At 51.3% G+C, this 20,499-nt stretch overlaps 1 protein-coding gene across 1 annotated transcript in view; it reads right to left on the bottom strand.

Annotated features, from left to right (window-relative positions):
• The window catches only part of Ccdc88c (coiled-coil domain containing 88C), a 152,145-nt gene that overhangs the window by 44,613 nt on the left and 87,033 nt on the right, over positions 1-20,499 (bottom strand). Inside the window, exons 11-15 of the mRNA XM_045154020.1 lie at positions 14,690-14,836; positions 13,213-13,357; positions 8,474-8,658; positions 6,375-6,512; positions 3,538-4,608 (exon numbers count right to left, since the gene is read on the bottom strand). Of these exons, the coding sequence (XP_045009955.1) occupies positions 3,538-4,608; positions 6,375-6,512; positions 8,474-8,658; positions 13,213-13,357; positions 14,690-14,836 (1,686 nt within the window). The remainder of the gene's footprint in view (positions 1-3,537; positions 4,609-6,374; positions 6,513-8,473; positions 8,659-13,212; positions 13,358-14,689; positions 14,837-20,499) is intronic.

Genomic DNA, 20,499 nt, shown 5'->3' with positions numbered 1-20,499 from the left:
TGGCCAGTCTACCCTAATTGGTGGGTTCCAGGCCAGTGAGAGATCTTGTCTCAGATAAAAAGGTACACAGTAGATGGATGGTGTGGTAGTTTGAATAGATGTCTCCCAACAGATTCAGGAGTTTTATTAAAGCTTTTTGGATTTCCAGATATCTGGCTGGAAGAGCTGTCACTTGGCGCAGCTCTGAATTCCAACCTAAGATATGCAAAAGTGCCTGAATTCTACCTGGGTTCCCTATGGTTTGGCTGCTGGTGTTTTAGCTCTTTTCTCTCTCTGTGCTTGGATCTGTAAAAGGGAAGCCAACTTCTTCTGCCATGATGGAACTTCCCCTCTATCAGTAAGCTTCAATAAATTCCCTTCCTCCATAATTGTGCCCAGTTTGAAGTTCATCTCAGTGACCTGAGCCTGTGTACTACAGAGCTGGTACCAGGAGTAGGGTGTAGATGAGATGAATCTGACCATATGGATTTTGATCTTTTAGAACTTTTGTTTTGGAGGAATGGACATGACTTTGTATTTACAGATGAGGATGCCTTCTGGATCAGTAAGCCAAGTTTTATGGAATTCTGATGAGAATTTAAAAATGCTATATATAGAGAAAATTATATTCGGAGGCTTGTTTTATGAAGTTTCTATGGGGAAGGAAAGACTACAGAAAACCCTGTCAGAACTGGACTACTGACAGAAGGGCTGACTATGTTCTGCTGCCCAGGCCCAGAGTTTTATCAAAGTTAAATCTGTAATGGACTGATGTGCTTGGATAAAGATATAAGACTGAGGGCTGGAGAGATGGCTTAGCGGTTAAGCGCTTGCCTGTGAAGCCTAAGGACCCCGGTTTGAGGCTCGGTTCCCCAGGTCCCACATTAGCCAGATGCACAAGGGGGCGCACGCGTCTGGAGTTCCTTTGCAGAGGCTGGAGGCCCTGGCGCGTCCATTCTCTCTCTCTCCCTCTATCTGTCTTTCTCTCTGTGTCTGTCGCTCTCAAATAAATAAATAAATAAATTTAAAAAAAAAAGTATACCAGAACTTTAAAAAAAAAAAAAAGATATAAGACTGAGAGATTTAAGATATAAAGCTGGGAAAACTCAAGCAAGTTTAAAATTACTGACACAAAGACTAGCTGCTGAAAGCTGCTATTGTAAAATATATTAACATTTGGAAGAAAAATAGTCAACTGTTTTACATTAAAACAATGGAGAAAATGCCTGAGGTGATTCCCACCCCCAAAAAGATTGAATGATAAAAATACACTCTTTTTTTTCCCCCAAGGTAGAGTCTTGCTCTAGCCCAGCCTGACCTGGAATTCACTATGTATTTCAGGGTGTCCTTGAACATGTGGCAATCCTCCTACCTCTGCCTTCTGAGTGCTGGGATTAAAGGTGTGCGCCACCACACCTGGCTCAAGAATATACTCTTTTAAAAGGAGTTATCTGTAAGAGAAAAAAAAATTGTTCTTCAAAGTCACTGATTTATTTCATCCCTGAATTAAAAATACAGCTGTGTCTTACACACCTGGTGTTGATTTTGGTAACAAAAAATACATAGAATAGATAAAATACACATGGTTCCAAGAGCTGCTGCTGAGATATGACATGAGGCAGGGCATAATAGCCCTGACAGGCTGGTAAAGCCATTAAAAGACAGACCATGGTTTACATGGAGACCCAAAAATGTTTTAAATATACCAGGACTACACAAGGGCTGCCATGGAGGCTGTTGGGTAAAGATGGATGTTTTCTCTGGCTACTCAGCCCAGCTGGAGGGACGAAAGTCAAAAATCTGGAGACTGTCAGTCACTGGTTATGGTATCAGCCACGAACTACAGATGTTTCATGGTTATTAAATTTACATTGTTCCAGTCTCTCCCTATTTTGCCTTATAACAGTTAGAAATGTTTACTCTGTGCCTTTATAGGTTCAAAGTGTACAACTTGTCTGATTTTTACAAGACACACAGTAAAGATACAATCTTAAACCTCAGATGAGACTTAGGACTTTGGAAGCAACTGTAAGTGGGTGAAGACAAGGACCTTTTAAATTTGGATTAAATACAACATACATTGTGAGACAGCTATGAAGGGGCCAAAGGCAAAATGGGGCTGTTTGAATAGATGTCCCCAGTAGATTCAGAAGTGCTATTAAAGCTTCTTGGATTTCCAGCTACCTGGTTAGAGAAGATGAAACTGGGGGCAGATCTGAATCCTAACCCAGGGGATGCAAAGTGCCTGACTTCTGCCTGGGTGCCCTGTGGTTCAGCTGCTGAGTTTTGTTTTTTTTTTTCTCCGACTTTTGGTGGTGGCTTCTCTCTCTCTCTGCTTGGATCTGTAGAAGACCTGCCATGATAAAACTTCCCCTCTGTAAGTGTCCATAAGCTCCCTTCCTCCGACCTGAGGCTGTGCACTGCAGGCGGTGAGGGAAAGACACTTGAGGTTGCTCTACGGCTTCCACCTGCACACGCATGTTGTGCACATACATCTGCACACACCTGTGCACACACACACCCACAAAACAGTGATAGCGGTGGGTAACGCTTAAGCAAGCTCAAGGTTCAGGGAGCCATCCTCAGCACCGAGATGGGCAGGGATCAAAAACAAAACAGTGGGAAATACTGGGGACAACCTAGATGGTTCCAAAATAATCACAGTAAGTCAACAAGACTAAATATCTTGCAAGCAGATCTAGCTTTGAAACCTATTTAATGTGACGGAGGGGGGAAGACACCCCACAAAATTGAGAAAGATAACAGAATAGCACAACTATATGTAAAAAAGTATGGGGCAGGTATATAGATGACCTCTGATTTATAACTACCTTATGATTCTTTTGTAAAAATTTGTTTTATGTTTATTTATTTATTTATTTGAAAGTGACAAGACAGAGAAAGAGGCAGAGAGAGAGAATGGGCACGCCAGGGCCTCCAGCCCCTGCAAATGAACTCCAGACGCATGTGCCCCCTTGTGCATCTGGCTATCGTGGGGCCTGGGGAATCGAGCCTCGAACTGGGGTCCTTAGGCTTCACAGGCAAGCGCTTAACCGCTAAGCCATCTCTCCAGCCCACGATTCTTTTTTTAACTTATGATCAAATCTTGGAGTTTAGTCCTGGGCTAACACTATATGGTGTCATGCTGTCTCTCGATGCTGGGCAATGGTCACGATGAGTGCTGACTGTTACTCACCAGGTGACAGGAACCACTGGCACGTCACAGTGTGCTAAGCGGGAAGGTACAAAGGTTAGGTATATTGAAAGCATTTCCCACTTAGGATATTTTCAACCTACGGTGGCTTTAGAGACATGACTAGATCATGAGTGGAGGAGCGTCTGTCTATACGCACAAGCTCAGGGGTGGAGCAAGACAACACGATCAGCAAGATGCTGTCGCCGGGTAATCCTCTGAGCTCTCCAGATCTTCAACCTTCTGTGCGCTCAGCGCTACGGAGAAGACTGAGTTGGATGTGCCGAGTTTCCCTCCCTTCTGGAACTGCGTAGTAGTACCCTGGACACAGGTCCCTCCTGCCATTGTCCCTGAGCCCAGCTCACCTCTCTCAGGGTCGTCAGCGTCCTCGTGTGCATGGTGACCTGCTTGGTGAGGTCCCTGTTGTCCTTCTCCAGCTCCTTCAGCTTGCTGGCCGCATCCCGGCAGCGGGCCAGCTCCTTGTCCAGGGCCCGGCTCTCCTTCTCGGCTGCGGACAGCTTGGCGGTGCTGTCGTCAAGGACGGCGTCCTTGAGCTCCACCTGCTGCCACAGCCGCTTGGCCTCCTTCTCCAGCAGCTTCTTGTCCTTCTCCAGCTGCGCCACCTCCTGCTCCAGGGCCTTCCTGTCGCCCTCGGCCCTCTCCAGCTGCTTGTTGGAGAGCCGCAGGGCCTCCAGGTCGCGCCGCAGGCTCTCGCCCTCGGCCTCCAGCTCCCTCAGCTCCCGCTCCAGGGCCTGAGACTTGCTGTCGCTGCTCTCCAGGCTCTGCTGCAGCCGGAGGTTCTCGGCGCTCACGCTCTGGTAGCTGAGCTCCAGGCGCTCGGACTTCTTGCTCAGCGCCCTGAGCAGCTCCACGTTCCTGCGCAGCTCCTCCTTCTCGCGCTCCAGCTGCTGGTTCTCCCGTTCGATCTGGGCCATCTTGGCGCTGGTGAAGCGCATGGTCTCCACCATCTTGCGCAGCTCCAGGTTCTCCTGGTCCAGCTGCTTGTTGTCCCGCTCCAGGCCCTCGAGCTGCACGGACACGTTCTGCAGGGTGTCCAAGGACTTCCTCAGCGTGCGGTTCTCCAGCTCTAGGCCCTGGCTCTCGTGCTCCAGGGCCTCGACTTTCTCAGTGACCGTCTTCAGGGAGGTCACCTTCTTGGCCAGCTGCTCGTTCTCCTTCCTCAGCTGGAACAGCTCCTTCTCCAGCGTCTCCACCCGCTCCCCCTTCTCCTGGGCCTGCTCCAAGTCCCGGTGCAGCTGCTGCTTCTCCAGCTCCAGCTGACCGAGTCTGCTGCCGGCCTCCGTTACAGCCTGGTGCAGGGCTCTGTTCTCCTTCTCCACATCCTTCGCACGGGCCTCACCGCTGACCTGCGGCCTCTCCCGCAGAGACCACACGGCCTGGTGAAGGTGGCCCTTCTCTTGCTCCAGATCCTTAATCTGCAAGGAAACAGAACAGGCATGGCCCAGGCTGCCACGCAAACCCGTGCCAGGCATCTGAGCTCACACGGGGACCCGCAAAAAGGAAATCATCAATAGCTGCCCCACCATGCACCCAAGCCCATCCCGCAAGGCCTCACAGCCACAAGGAGCCAGGCATGGAGATGTGCCTGTCAGTGAGCATGGTTTCCAAACCAAAGTACATTTCTCTCCTCTTCTCACAAGCCTCAGGGCTTTCTGTTGGTCCTTTTGCTCATGGCCAACAGGACTCCAGTGACTGCCCTGCCCACTTTGATGGACTCCTCTGGGCCACCACTACACCCACCTCCCTCAACTCCCTGGGCACATGGCTGTCAACTTCTTCCACTGTGGACATGCTGCACAGCCTGCTGTCTGTACCTCAGTCCCTTTCATCCTCAGCGTCCCAAGCTGCCTTGGGCCCTAAAGAGGCCGTGAACCCTGGTATCCTCTCCACCACACCTTGTCTAGTCCCGGAGTCTGTGCCCGTCTCCTAGGGCTTGCCTTCCAGGCTGAGCCCCAGGCACGGAGGTCTTCACGTGTCTCTTCACCACGCACACTGCAGTCCAACCTTCTTCTCCCCGCTTCTTTGTGTGTGGTGTGTGTATGTGTTCATATATGGTGAGGCACACGTGTGTGCGCATATGTGTGGCATGAGCATGGAGGTCAAAGGTCAAGGTCAGGTATCTTCCTTAGGTTCTTTCCACCTGGTTTTTTATTTTTTATTTTTTTATTATTTGAGAACAACAAAGAGAGAAAGAGGTAGAGAGAGAGAGAATGGGTGTGCCAGGGCCTCCAGGCACTGCAAATGGACTCCAGACGTGTGCGTCCCCTTGTGCATCTGGCTAACGTGGGTCCTGGGCCATTGAGCCTCGAACCAGGGTCCTTAGGCTTCACAGGCAAGCACTTAACCGCTAAGCCATCTCTCCAGCCCTCCAACTGGTTTTTTTGTGACAAGTTCTCTCACTGAACCTGGAACTCACCAACTCAGCCACATGATCGAGTCAGCGAGCCTCGGGCATTCTACATCTTCATCCCCAGCACTGCGATTGCAGCCACCACACCTGGCTGGTGTATGTTAGAGCATCAAAACCCAGGTCCTCATGCTTGCATGGCAAGCACTTTACTCGCCAAGCGCACCCCTCTCCCTGCTTCTTATTGGGTCTATCACAGAAGCTGAAAACCCGAAATGCCTAACACTCCCATCTCGCTGGCAGCTCAAGGAACCACATCTCAGATCAGCCAATATGCTATGGACACACTGTCTTGGGGGGGAGTTTCCCACTGCCTCTTTACTCTCCACCTTCCTCCTGCTAGGCTTGGGAATGCTCAGTGGGCACTAAGGCTACCAAGGCAGGAAGACCGGCCCGGTCCTGATGGCATCCCTGAGTCACAGCGTGAGTACCCTGGGTCTTCCTGTGGTGGGAGGACACAGAACCCTGCAGGCTTTCCAGGGTCCTATCAGTCATGTCACTACGGCCCATTTGGAACAGGGTCCCCGTTCTGTGTTTAGTGGCCTCACTGACAATATGCCAGGAGCACTTTCCCAAGTCAGGGCAACCAGAACTGTCTTCAGATGTTGCCAAACATTCACATCTCCTTCCTCCACTGCCAGTGAGAACTCACAGGCAAGGGACAGCCCAGAGTCATGAGGGAGGGAAGGTGCAGGCGCAGCCATAGCCCTCAGCTCCCCTCCTGCAGGCAGCTGTCCCAGGAGCGGTGAGAGACGGCGGGGAGGCAGTGCCTACCTGTCTGGCTCTGTCAGCCTTCAGGGCCTCCATGCCGCTCTGCAGCTGCTCCTTCTCCCGGATCAGCTCCTCGCTGAGGGTCTCCAGGTCTTGGTTGCTCTGCTTTTCTCTCTCCAGCTGGGTCTGCAACTTCTCTATCTGCACAGACAAGAGATCCAGCTCAGCGTGACAGTCAGTTTTACCAACTGAGCTAGCTGTGTTTTGTGACAAAATAAACCAGTCAGCCCAGGACAGGAAAAGGGTCCTGGCGTCACTGTGCTGGAACCTGGAAAAGGGTGTCAGGCACCAGCCTGCCCACGTCTGCTCCCGGCACCTCACCCTTGCTGCCACGTGTGCAAACCGACTCCCCTTCTCCCTCTGCTTTGGTCTCATCCATTTCTACCCCGTATCACAACACATGCCCCAAGTGACCAGCAGCAGATGCCCTCAACACACTTCGCGTCACCCCATTTCCTTATCCTTATCCCTGCTGACAGTACCCGGATGTTCAGAGAGGCCTTCCTCTGTTCTGTCACCATCCAGGCAAATCTGTAACCAAACCCTGGGTTCTTTACACCATTTTTCCTCTCCACACACCCCACTGCCACTGCCCTAGGCCAGACTGTGTATCACCATGTCTAGACAGCCACCTAACTGCCCATCCCCCACTACCCAGCTCAGCACTGGAAGCCACTACTGGAACACGAACTGCGTAGAGCAGAGCTCCTCATGCCGCAGTCCATCTGAGCATCTGCATGCCCATCAAGACCCACGTTCTTACTCAGCGGAGCTGGCAAGTCAGCTCCTTGCCAACGCCTGTGTGATGGTCTACTCTGTGCACCGCATGGCCTCCCCAGGATAAAGCAGGACAGGGCTGGTGACAGGCCAGAGCAGTGACCGGAGGGACAGGCAGGAGCAATTATGCTTGTTTGTAAGTTGGGCTGGAGCAGACAGACACGGCTGACGCTGCCCTCGGGAGCCTGGGGAGGTGATCCAAACTGTCCCCAGGCCAGCAAGAGAACGCCGCAGGCTTCCCTTGGCAGATCTCAAGAACACTTTGGGTAAGAGAGTCTCATCTTCCTAAATGTCAACTAGTTTTGGCCCTACCCAAGACTAGATGTCTGTTTCTGAATATATTTCCTTCCCGTGCTCATAGGAATCCAAGAAACCAACACCTCCATTCACCACTACCAATTTTTTTTGAGGTGTTTTTTTTTTTGAGGAAGGGTCTTGGCGCTCCAGTGGCACAACAGGTTAATAAGCACATGATACTTATAGAGGTTGGGTCTCGCTCTAGCCCAGGGTGACCTGGAATTCACTATGCAGTTTCAGGGTGACCTCAAACTCACAGTGATTCTCCTACCATGGCTCCCCAGTGTTAGGATTAAAGGCATGCACCACCACAACTGGGCACTTCTACCATGTTTTAAAATTATTGTTTATAAGAGAACAGCGGGGGAGGAGGGGATAAAATGGGCGCACCAGGGCCTCCAGCCACTGCAAACGAACTCCAGACGTGTGCTCCCCCTTGTGCAACTGGCTAACGTGGGACCTGAGGAATCGAGCCTCGAACCAGGATCCTTAGGCATCACAGGCAAGCGCTTAACCACTAAGCCATCTCTACAGCCCACTTCTACCATTTTTGTTCTGGACAAAAGACACGGCATGAGGCAAGTGTCTGCTATTGTCCCATAAAGACAGAACAAGCCACTTGTCAGCTAACATACTACAAGACACAGTACTTTCAACGGGACAAGAGATAGGGGCAGCATTCTTAGGGGCAGCCATGAGGGTCTCTATTGTAACAGGAAGGTGTGTGCAAAGCCCCACTCAGAAACAGCATCAGGAGCAGGACCATGGGGTCTGTTCTCCAACCTGCAGCCCTGTTCATCCTATTGTTCTGGTGGCCTTGACAAATGATGCTGTGGGACTCAGGGACAGATCAGGAGACACATGTATCCTGCATGGAGGCTGCCGGCAAGGGAGGGCCTGTCCTTCCCTCCCTCCTTCCCTCCCCCACTCCCAGGCGTCAGGGAGTGGTGAAGTTCAGGGCCCAGGAGGCAACGACGTCTCCCACAGTGCACACTGGATGGCGCCAAGTCCCACCCCAGTGAGGTCACCTTCTTGCTGAGCTGCTGGTTCTCCTTCTCTAGCTCCCCACACTTGAGGCTGCTCTCCTCCAGGGCCAGTGACGTGTCCCGCAGCCCCTGCACGGCACTCTGGAGGCTCTGGTTCTCCTTCTCCAGCTTCAGGATGCGGCTGGAGGCGCACTCGTTCAGCTCGAACACGAAGGACTTCCTGGAGGCTGAAGCGCAGAGCCCGTCAGGACCCCGCAGACCGGAGCCCCTTGTGGCCGCCCTCCACCATGAGCCCCGGGCCAGGAAAGCGGCGCCCTCCCTGGTGCTCATCCCTCCCACCCCAGGGGGCTGCTGCTTCAGCACCCAGGGGTCAAGCCTCACTGCTGGTTGTGCGGGCTGTGGGGTGGGGTGCTGCTCCAGGCAACTTCCAGCCTGAGAAAGCAAGTTGTAGAACAGGAGCAATGCAGACATTAAAGACCATGGGACTTGGCTGGGAATGGTGGCACACGCCCTTTACCCCAGCACTCGGGAGGCAGAGGTGGCAGGGATGGCTGAGAGTTCGAGGCCAGCCTGATACTACACAGTGAATTCCAGGTCAGCCCGGACTAGAGTGAGACCTTACCTTGAACAACCAAAATAATAAGTAACAATAATAAAAAGAAAGAAAGGAAAAAAAAAAAAACTATGTGACTTAAGAGACCTCCAGCTCACCAGGCTGCTCACCAGGCTGTTCACCTCACTAACTCTTGGGCATCCACATTTTTCATGCCCACTCTGAGAGCAGCAGGCATCAGAGGTACTTATCAGGAAGGGCACAGTAAGCGACCAGGAAGGTTGGCTCTGAATGAAGGAAAACTTAACATCTACGTCTATCTCCAGTGCTTGTGTTTGCCAGTCTGAGCCAGAACCCTACACGGAGATTTCATAGTTATATTGGAAAAAATAAATAAAAATAAAAAACAAAACACGTGAGGCGTGCAGACTGCCATAAAATTTCTAAGTGAGATGAAATCAAAACTAAAGGCATTTTGTTGTTGTTTTTGAAGCAGGATCTCATTCTAGCCTAGGGTGACTGGAACTCACTCTGTAGCCCCATCTGGCCTTGAACTCATGGCCATCCTACCTGAGCCTCCTGGGTCTTGGATTAAAAGCATGCACCTGCCACGCCTAACAAGCTAAAAGAGTTTTTAAAAGCAGATTATCTACTTGGCTTAGCACAATCTCAAGAGTCAAGACAATGGAGTCTTTGGTTTCTTCCTCCTCCAAGCAGAGTTTCTTGGGAGGACAACAGTGGACAAGATCCTCTGAAGAAAGGGTCAAAGTTCTTCCTAAGTCCCTCAGAAGGCCACTCATCCCTGGAGCCTGCCGCACACTATTGCAAAACATCGTGGTCTCCGCCTTCCACTCCTTCCCCCTCATTTGTTGCCTACAGACTATGGGTAGAGATGGTACTGGCTGTCATAGCAAATCTGTCAGCCTGCAAACTCAATGTGGATGTGTGCAGATCCTCAGAGTGAGAATGAGCACTAGAAGTACCCATGTAAAGCTGGGTGCATAAAGTGGCAGACGCATCTGGAGTTTGTTTGCTGCAGCCAGAGGTGCTGGTGCACCCATCCATTCTCATTCATTCTCTCTCTCTCCCCTTACAAATAAAAATGGGACTACTGGGCTGGAGGATGGCTTAGCGGTTAAGGCATTTGCCTGCAAACCCAAAGGTCCCAGGTTCGATTCCCCAGGACCCACGTTAGACACATGCACATGGTGGCACACACATCTGGAGTTTGTTTGCAGTGGTTGAAGCCTTGGCTGGCCCGTTTTCTCCCTCCCTCTCTCTGCCTCTTTGTCTGCCAAACAAATAAAAACAAATAAAAAATTTTAAAAATGGGATTATGGGCTGGAGAGATGGCTTAGCGGTTAAGCGCTTGCCTGTGAAGCCTAAGGACCCCGGTTCGAGGCTCGATTCTCCAGGACCCACATTAGCCAGATGCATAAGGGGGCACATGCGTCTGGAGTTCGGGTTGCAGTGGCTGGAGGCCCTGGTGCACCCATTCTCTCTATCTGCCTCTTTTTCTCTCTCTCTCTGTCACTCTTAAATAAGTAAAAATAAACAAAAAAAAAATTTTTTAAAGGGACTATTTGCAAGCAGTATATCACTAAAACAAGTTCTTCAGTAACCAGGGCAATCAGACATGAGACCATGATGATGAGAACAGCCACCCCTGCTGAGTGCCCCTGGGGCCCTGTGGGACTCAAGCTTTACCACCACCCCTCAGGGTTACCCTGTGGGCAGGCTTGCTGCCCTCATTTTGCAGAGGAGGAACCGAAAACAGAAGCTTAAAAAGTATTGCCCTCACCCACTTACTAACAAGGGGAGGAGCCAGACTTTAAACCACATTTTTCTGACTCAGGAGCCTGTAAGAAGGCTGGTGGTACAGTTTATTGGTAAGTGGCTGTTTGGCAGACGTGACACCCTGGCTTCAATCTCAGTATGGGGGTGACAGGGGCAGAAACACTCAGAGCCACACAAAACTGTAGTCACAGCTGTGCAGAACAATGGAGCAGGGAGATCACTTGAGCCGGGGAGTGTGGGACCAGCCTCGCCAACACAGTAAGGCCCGGTCTCTTTACAAAATAGGCATTTGAGCCCGGCGTGATGGCACCTTTAATCCCAGCACTCGGGAGGCAGAGGTAAGAGGACCACCATGAGTTCAAGGCCACCTAAAGACTATAGAGTGAATTCCAGGTCAGCATGAGCTAGAGTAAGATCCTACCTCAAAAAAACAAAAACAAAAACAAAATAAGGGCTGGAGAGATGGTTTAGCAGTTAAACACTTGCCTGTGAAGCCTAAGGACCCCAGTTCGAGGTTCAATGCCCCAGTACCCATGTAAGCCAGATGCATAAGGTGGCACACGCATCTGAAGTTCATTTGCAGTGGCTGGAGGCCCTGGTGGGCCCATATTCTCTCTCTCTCTGTCACTCTCAAATAAATAAATAAAATAAAAGCCAAAATAAATAAATAAATAAATATTTAAAAATGGGCATTTGGTCTGGAGAGATGGCTTACTGGTTAAGGTGCTTGCCTGCAAAGCCTAAGGACCCAGGTTCAACTTCCCAGAATCCATGTAAGCGAGAAGCACAAAGTGACGCATGGGCAAGGTTGTACATGTGCACAAGTTGGTACATACATCTGGAGTTCAACTAGAGTGGCTAGAGGCGCTGGCACTCCAATTCTCTCCTCTCTCTCATTAAAAAAAAAAAAAGGTATTTATCAGGGTATGATGGCACACACCTTTAATCCAAGCACTTGGGAGGCAGAGGCAGGAGGATCACTATGAATATGAGGCCACCCTGAGACTACATAGTAAATTCCAGGTCAGCATGGGCTAGAGTGAAACCCTACCTTAAAAAACTAAAAACAAATAAATAATAAGCATTTTTCAAAAATAAGCCGAAAGTACATTTCAGTATTGGACAGATGACTTAGCAGTTAAGGCACTTGCTGGCAAAGCCAAAGGACCCAGGCTCGATTTCCCCAGGACCCACATAAAGCCAGATGCACAAAGTGGCACATGCGTCTGGAGTTTTTACAGTGACTAGAGGCCCTGTCTGTCTCTCTCACCTGCCTCTTTCCCTGTCTTTCAAATAAATAATTTTTTTTGAAAGCCCAAAATACATTTTAGTTTTGTTTGTGTCATGCCATCATCAACTAACATTATTGCTAAGAAAAAGTCCTGGCCACTGACCTTAAGGGGCTCACAATTTACACTTACTATGACTTGGTGGCAAGAGCAGCGTAAGAAGCCTGTATTACCTCTCCATTCCAACAGAGGGCAGCAATTCCTCCTGGTACACATGGATATCCAGAGGTGGAGAGTCTGCCAGCTCCCAGGCACCCCAGGTCCACACACAGACATGGAGGCCAACAAAGCTAAGTGTTCGAGGTAACAGCTGAACTCAATGACTGTGACCCTCAGAAGGGGCGAGAAGAGCCCTAGCAGAAACACTCAGATGCCTTCGATGACCTCGCCAGTATTCTTAGGGGTGTTCCTCGGAATTTTTCAAACCTCAAGCGAGCCAGCTCCGGAAAGTGCTACCTCCATATTAACTTGCAATATCAAGTGCATGGAAAGGGTTTAACTTTCACGTGGCCATTTTCAAACACAGGAACTAGCTTATTGTTTGCTGGGCACTGCAGCTTCCTGCTCCAGTGCTGACAGGGAACCCCCCCCACACACACACCCTTCCCATGACAGCCTCGTCTCGGGGTGCCGGCAGAGGGCAGCAATGCTCGCCTAGAAGTGGGGGAGAGGACTGACAGATCCACGGACAGCCTGTGACTGGGGAGCAGCAGCCACTTAGCATCTCCGGCCTAAAGACAGAACAGGCTGCATCCATCCTGCCCAATTATGTAAATGAACAACAGGCCAAGTGAGGCCCAGGGTACATTTATAGCAAGGATTAGTGACCACTGGGGACCCTCCAGCCATCAGGGCTTTCAGTCATCTGTAGACAGGCCTAAGATGTCTTCAGGGCACCAGCGTGCTGTGCTCAGGAAGTTCCTGGTGCATATGGGAAACCAAGAGCGCCGACAGCATTTAATTTGTATTTCATGTCCTGCTGTCTGGGCTGCCACAGCTCTCGTGTTTTCCCTAGAGAGAACTGTAATAAAACACTTCCAAATGGCACTTGAAGAAAATCATATTTACGTGGGGAAAAATGGATGGGTGACCGTGAAGACCCAGGGCCGAGGGCTGGCTCCCAGGCACCAAGTGCCACCTACCATCTGACAGGTCTGCATTCTTGGACAACTGCTCCAGCTCCCAGCCCAGGTGGGCTGACTCATTCATGCTCTGTTTCTGGGCAATCTCGAGGACCATGTTTTCTTCCAAAAGCTCCTCAATCCGTTTCTTATCTGTGTCCCGGTCCTAGGGCAGGAGGCGGAAAGGTGTGAGGACAGACCTCGTGGCTGATCCCCAGAAGACAGTATTTACCCCTTCCCAATGTGGGTGAGGGCCAGCATGGGCCTTCTCTATTCCAAAGCAGACAGTTGAACATAAATGCTCCACGCAGAGCCCCATTGTGACAGCCACTCAATGGTCCCCTGACCTAGTTACCTAAGAAGAGAACCCAAGGGCTAACTGAATGCTGTCTGAACCAGGGCCACACCGCCACACAGGGCTCTGCAGCTGTGGTTCCAGGGCGGTCTCCAAGGCTTCAAAGCTGCGAAGGGGCTGACACACACACACTCAACTCACACAGGAACCACCAGAAAGGACCCCGGTTGCAAAAGACACACACGTGGGGCTGCTGAGACGGCTCGGTTGTAAGCTTGAGGACCTGGGTTTGATCTCCAAAACCTACATATAGATGCAGGGCATGGTGGCACACACTTATAATCCCACGGTTGGTGGGGGGGAGGGGAGGTTGTCAAAGAAAAGGCAAATCCTTGGGCCTCACCAGCCAGTCTAATGTCATTTCAGGACAGTAACAGACCCTGCCCAACCCAACCAAAAAAAAAAAAAGTGTCCGGGGCCCCTGACAGCTGGCCTCTGGCCTCCACATGTGCGCGCGCGTGCGTACACACACACACACACACACACACACAGTGTGCCTTTAGCCTTGCATAAAAGCATCTCAAGAGGCTGGAGAGATGGCTTAGCAGTTAAGATGCTTGCCTGCAAAGCCTAAGGATCCAGGTTCAACTCCCCAGTACCCACATAAGCCAGATACACAGGGTGGCAAATGTATCTGGAGTTCGTTTGCAGTAGTTAGAAGCCCTGGCATGCCCATTCTGTCCTCCCCCTCTCTCTCATAAAGTTTTTTAAAAAAAAAATTTTTTTAAGGTTTATTAGAGGCACAGAGAGAGAGAATGGGTGAACCAGGGCCTCTAGCCACTGCAGATGAACTCCAGACACATGCACCACAATGTACATCTCGCTTACGTGGGACCTGGAGAGTCAAACCTGGGTCCTTAGGATTTGCAAGCATGTGCCTTAACCACTAAGCCATCTCTCCAGCCTCCCCTCCCTGCTATAATTTTTTAAAAAAATTTTAAAGCAACTCCAAGGTCAGGCCCTAACTATTTCAAGGGCAGTGTGCCCACTTGAGGCCAGGAGCTCAGCGAACTAACTACTCACCGCAGTCAATCTGCTGGTGTCAGCAGTGGCAGCAAACCCAGCAGCTAAAGCATGAGAAGGACCTGTCCCACGCCCACCACCACCCATCAGCTGCACGGGGTACTACTCGGCCCACAGTACCAGCTCCAGGTCGTGGAGTTTGGATTTCAGCTGCAGGTTCTCTTTCTCAAGTTCATGGACCTTGTCGCTGCGGGCTCGGGAAGTGGTCAGCTGCTCCTCCAACATGGCTTTGGTCTCAATTAAGATGATGTTATCTTCTCTCAGCTCCTGGGGATCGAAAGCCAACAGGACAACTATCGGATAAGTCCAGGGTCATAGCCACAGGACTTCCAACCAAAGTTCTCTCAGGCCTCTGGAGCCAAGCAAGCACCCAGGGGCACACTTCTTGTCATAGCTGCACCTTTTTCTACAGGACAAGGCAGGACAAGTGGGACTTTCCCACTCAGAGAAAAATACACAAATCAAGAAAATAAGTTGGGCATGATGGTTCATGCCTCTAATTCTAGGATGAGGGAGGCTGAGGCAGAAGGATTTCTGGAAGCCTGAAGCCAGCCTGGGGGGGAGCAGTGAAGACGGACAAAGGAGGGTTGGAAGAAAATATTTAATGGGCTGGTGGTGTTGCTCTGTGGTAGAGTGCCTACTTAGCATTCACAAAACCCAGCACGGCAATAAATAAACAAACAAACTAACTAACTAACTAAAATAACTTTGGAAAGGCAAGTCTTCAAGGCCCTCCATAGGCCAGATGGTATGAAGGTTTGGATCGTTGTGTCCTTACTTGATGAGCAAATAGATTCTTCTGACAGAAGCAGAACCTGAGTTTCCCTGACAAGGGACAGGGGCTGAAAATCTACACTATCAGGGGAATCCTAGGACTTAGTTAGGTTTTCTCAATTCAACATATATCCCACTAATCAGGTTCTTGGGGAAACGTGGTCTGATAAGTTTTCACTCAACATAGTTGCACCTTGAATGCATCGCACACATGGTCTTGGCACAGGTGTTTTCTAGAAATGGGGAGCCTTTAAAAGAGTCAAGTCCTCGCGTGGCAAACCAAGCAATCGGGAGCCACTGGCAAGAGCCAGTTCTGCTGGTCTCCACTGGCGATGCAGGAGGAAGTCCATCTGAATGCCACCCTGGGCCTTTCCCATCAGTCCCTAGTGAGCCGTGTTGACTGTGGGGGACCTGCATGTCCCCTGCATGCCTTCCCAGCTTACAAACAGTATACACTGGCAAGCGACCACTTCCTTCAGTGGGCGTGGCTTCTCAAGGCTCATCCCACTCACCTACCGCAAGGGAAATGAAGCGATGGTTCCTGCTTACCCGCCATGTGCTCGTTTTCCCACACCTGAACCCAAGCTTCCAAGTGGAGGGGAAGCCACCTGCCTTTTGGTCACAGGCACTGGCTGAATCAAAGGCACACCCAGGGAAGGCCACCAACTGACTCTGGACTCACCTTTGTGCCCTCCTTGCCCACCCCCATAGAGACCACGCCCACTACAGCTGATCCCGCCTTTTACTCCTTACAGCAGCCAAAGGGGGGACATCCAACAGATGAAGTAGCAACTTGGATAAATTAAAGAATGTGGGAATGTGGGGCTGAAGACGGCTTAGTAGTTAAGTGCTTGCCTGTGAAGCCAAAGGACCCCGGTTCGAGGCTCAGTTCCCCAGTACCCACATAAGCCAGATGCACAAGGTGGCGCATGCATCTCCAGCAGTGGCTGGAGGCCCTGGTGTGCCTGTATTCTCATTTTTTCTCTTTCTCTGTCAAATAAATAAGTAAAACTAAAATTAAAGAAGTTTTAAAAATGTACCTCAAGCCACATTCTGATAAGCAAGGACGAATAAAGGTGCCCAGAAGCAGAACATGGCACCCCCCAAAATAATAATAATTATTATTATTGTTGTTGTTGTTATTTTGGTTTTTCAAAGTAGGGTTTCACTCTAGCCCAGGCTGACCTAGAATTCACTATGCATTCTCAGGGTGGCCTTGAACTCACGATGATCCTACCTCTGCCTCCCGAGTGCTGGGATTAAAGGTGTGCACCACTATGCCCAGCTTCCAAAACATTATTTCTAACTATTTCTCAAATTGCCTCAACCTCTATGAAGAATGCTATGCTCAACCTCCTACAGGCCAGGGGCTCCCTGGGAGCGGCTGTATAAGGGTGACAGGTCCAACCCAATAGGTCTGGGCAGCTGCCTGAAGCTGGCACGGCCACCCCGTCCTGACACTGGGCAGCTGTTTACAGGCCCAACCCAGCCCAATGGACAGCTGGGGCTGTGTTTATAAAGCCCCAGGCCCTGTCACCAAGTAGCTTGAGAATCCACTTCTGTCACTGAAGGGGCCAGCGAGCTAACTCCAGGGTCTGTCGTGGAGGGGTCTCTCCAGTTGTATTCCTATATTCAGGGGTGATGTGGAGTAGGAAATGTGTATGAAATTCTCTGGGGATAGCCAGCGGTCAGTCACTTCTGAAGTTCAAGCCAGCACTCAGCCTCGAGAGCCCCGTTGCTAACTGGCAAAACAAGAGCTGAGGGGTAGAGGTCTGGCCCAGTGTGCATGAAGCCCTGAACCCCATCCCCGGCACTGCAAAACAAAAGCCAACAAACAAACCAAACAAGAACAAAAACCACTGGTCTCTACGGGCGCCTTCTGACCTCCCCCTCACCCAGCCATCAAATACCAAAGGGAATGTGGAGACATAGCAACAAACAGCACAGTGGCTCCCTGATGTTCAGGACAGGGTGCTGGGGCGGGGGGCGAGCTAAAGGCAAGTCCTTGGACCCAAGGCTTCAGACCACCTCCGCTTGCCCACCCTGCCCCGTGAGGACCAGCTCTCGCCCACAGCCCCGGCTCCCCAGCTCCGCAGGCAGGGAAGCACGCTCTACCCGGTGACTCTCTCAAGAGGCCTGGTGACTCTCTCAAGAAAGAGGCCTGCTCCCGTGAAACGTGCCAATCTGAGGACTGCGGTGGGGGCTGTCCCTGAAACTAAAGGTCCCCGGGTCCAGCTAAGCTCCTGGCTTGTCAACTTTTCATCAGATTCCGCAACAGCAACGGACACGCACGAAGTTCCCACGCAGAACAGACCTTGCCAGCATCTAAGATGCCCTGAGCAGGTTCCTTGGATTTGGGCACCCATTCCCGCCTCGAGACATGAAGCTTAGTTCAACCTGAGCTGCAGAAGGGTGAAGCCCTCTCTGAGCATCGCCCCCCCTTTATGCCGTGTGGTCTCCAAGGCTCCTTGCTCACTGCCCAGCAGCCAGCTAGCTGCATTCCGATCCCAGCCCACCTGCTTAGCAACTGGGCAAGTTACTCATTAATCTTCAGTTTTCTTATCTGAAGAGGGGAGAGGAACTATGGTCGTTAGCACACTTCACAGAGGGGCCTCTGCGGGGGAGGGGGCAGGGGAGGGGTTGAATGCAAAGGTGGGGATAGAGCTTAATAAAGCTCTTGGCTCTATACAGTCTCTGGCTCACCTTGAAGCTTACTGTATGCCTGCTCTATCATGGCCCAGACAGTAAAGAAGCTACACCGAGTCTCTGTTACTATGACTCCATCCTGCAGGGGTAGCACAAGAGCAGCCAGAGACAACAAATGGATGCAGCTGTGTTCCAATAAAACTTTATTCGTACAACTCGACGGTCGGTCGCTGGGTTTAGGCTGCTGATTACAGCTTGTTGGCTCCTGAATAAACACTGCTGTCTAGAGCAGAGGACTTATTATTAGTAAGGGACAAACTCCATCTTCACAGGATCAGAGTTGGGTCAAGAAAACAGCCAGGAAAAAAGAAAAAAAATCCTGAAAACAACATGTGTCCAGCACTGCCCAGACAGAGGAAGGGGGCTTCTAAAGGAAACAGGACACAGGGCGCTGGGCTCACCCACCCCGCCCTGCTCTGGCCCTAAGCCATGACTCCTGAGCGCCAGGAGGTCTCGAAGAGTGAGCACAAGGAGATGTGTGTGGCCCAGGAAGCGCCTTTGCAGAGCGGCAGAGGCCCTGGGGGACTGAAGGGACTGTGGGGTAAATGACAGTGGGGTCACCCTAGCGGCAGAGAGGTGCTTGCTGGGACACGGGCAGCAGGACAAGAAGGCTGTGTAGCCAAGCCAGTTTAGATCTGGAGAGGGCTTCTGCGTACAGACGCTCGAGTGGCAGCTAGAGAGGCACACGCAGGCCTCAAACACCTGCGGCAAAGGGCAACATGCTAGGAGGAAGACTCCGGGGCTTGCCCCAGTTGGCACGGGGACAAAGGAAGGAAGGAGGTGGAGCCCCAGTTTAAGCAGCAAACGCAGAAGTAATGACCCACCCAGAGACAACACACGCAGGTGGGGAGGAGCGGGAAAGGAACCTGGACACATTAACTGAGAGTCCCCACGGGCGGGCGGACTATCTGGAGAGACGGAGGCCTACAGCATAGGAGAGGGAGCTGGAGGTGATGTGCACATCTAAGAGAGCTGCAGCAACCCTGGGGTGCAGATGAGTCAGCCTCCAGGGCACTCCTGGAAGAGGAGGGCAGGGCTGGGCCCCATCTCCCAAGCCCAGATAGATGGGCAGGGCAAACCAAACCCACAGATCCCTGCCCCTTCCTGCCGCCGGGCCCCACTGCTATCGTCTCAGGGGTGTGACTTTCTTACGGAGGAGGCAGAACGCCTGTGAGACACTGTGCGGTGGGTCATTCTACCCAGCTCCTAAGAGCTGGACTCTAGCCGGTGACCCACCTTGTTGCAGGGTCTGTTTCAGGGCCTTTTATCTCTGCTCAGGGCTTCCTTACACAGAGGGGAAGACTATGATAAGCTCGCTGCAGGCATGCCTCTGCGCCCTGGCAGGCTGGGCACGAGGGGCTCAGGAGATACACAGGCCACACCCTGCCAAGACTTGCCCAACAACTGGCAAGATGTTATCACAGTCGGTCTCCGCCTTTCTGGATACTTAGTTTGAAACCAGCACTGCCTAGAGGGCAGCTGGTCCACTCGGAAGCCGGGAAGCACACTGCCGCCCGCCTGCGGCACACACGGCATTTGTGTGTCTCTGCCCTCTGCCTTCAGCGGAACTGTCAGCCAGCCGATCGTGAAACACAAGGCGAGAGAACCTTTCAGGCAATGTCGCTGCCTCCGCCTGTCACTCAGCCCTCTGACTGTGACCTTGCTCCATCGGGTAGTGCCGAGCAGGACAAGTGCTTGCAGAGAGAAAATAAGGGGGTGGCTACAGGGATGGCTTAGCAGTTAAGTCGTTTGCCTGCAAAGCTGAAGGACCCAGGTTCGATTCCCCTGGACCCACGTTAGCCAGATGCACACACATCTGGAGTTTATTTGCAGTGGCTGGAGGCCCTGGTGTGTCCATTGTCTGTCTCTGTCTCTACCTCTCTCCCTCTTTCTCTGGCAAATAAATAAAAATAAAATAGTTTAAAGAGAGAGAGAGAGAGATAAATTAAAGCCAGTCGGGCACCCACTCCACAATTCCTTTCATTCCCAGAACGCTTACACTGTTCCTTATTCAACCTTCAAGGGGCCCTAAGTTTAAAAGCAAACCATGTACACTTGTGGTCCCTGGTTTTCTAGACAGTGTTAACCTGGCCCTGGACCATAGCCCGTATCTCCTCTTCCCATGCATGCCACAGGAATACGCTCTTCCCCGGCATTTTACGCTGCTGTGTTTCTCGGGTCAAGCTGACAGAGGGGATGTTGCAAACAACTCTTGTCCAGTTTTCCCAGTGTGGAGAGCTGGCCGTACAGTCACAATCAGGCTCCTGTTTAGGTGAGCCTCATCACCTGCTCATACAAATGAACTATAACCACAGGCTCCGATATCAGGGAAGCGGAGCCTCACACTCTTCCTTGCATCCTCCCAGGTTCAATTCCCCAGGACCCACATAAGCCAGATGCACAAGGTGGTGCATGAGTCTGGAGTTCATTTTTAGTGACTGGAGGCCCTG

Source organism: Jaculus jaculus, chromosome 7, assembly GCF_020740685.1.
Source record: "Jaculus jaculus isolate mJacJac1 chromosome 7, mJacJac1.mat.Y.cur, whole genome shotgun sequence".
Lineage (NCBI taxonomy): Eukaryota > Metazoa > Chordata > Mammalia > Rodentia > Dipodidae > Jaculus > Jaculus jaculus.
This window is presented reverse-complemented; position numbering and strand designations above follow the sequence as displayed.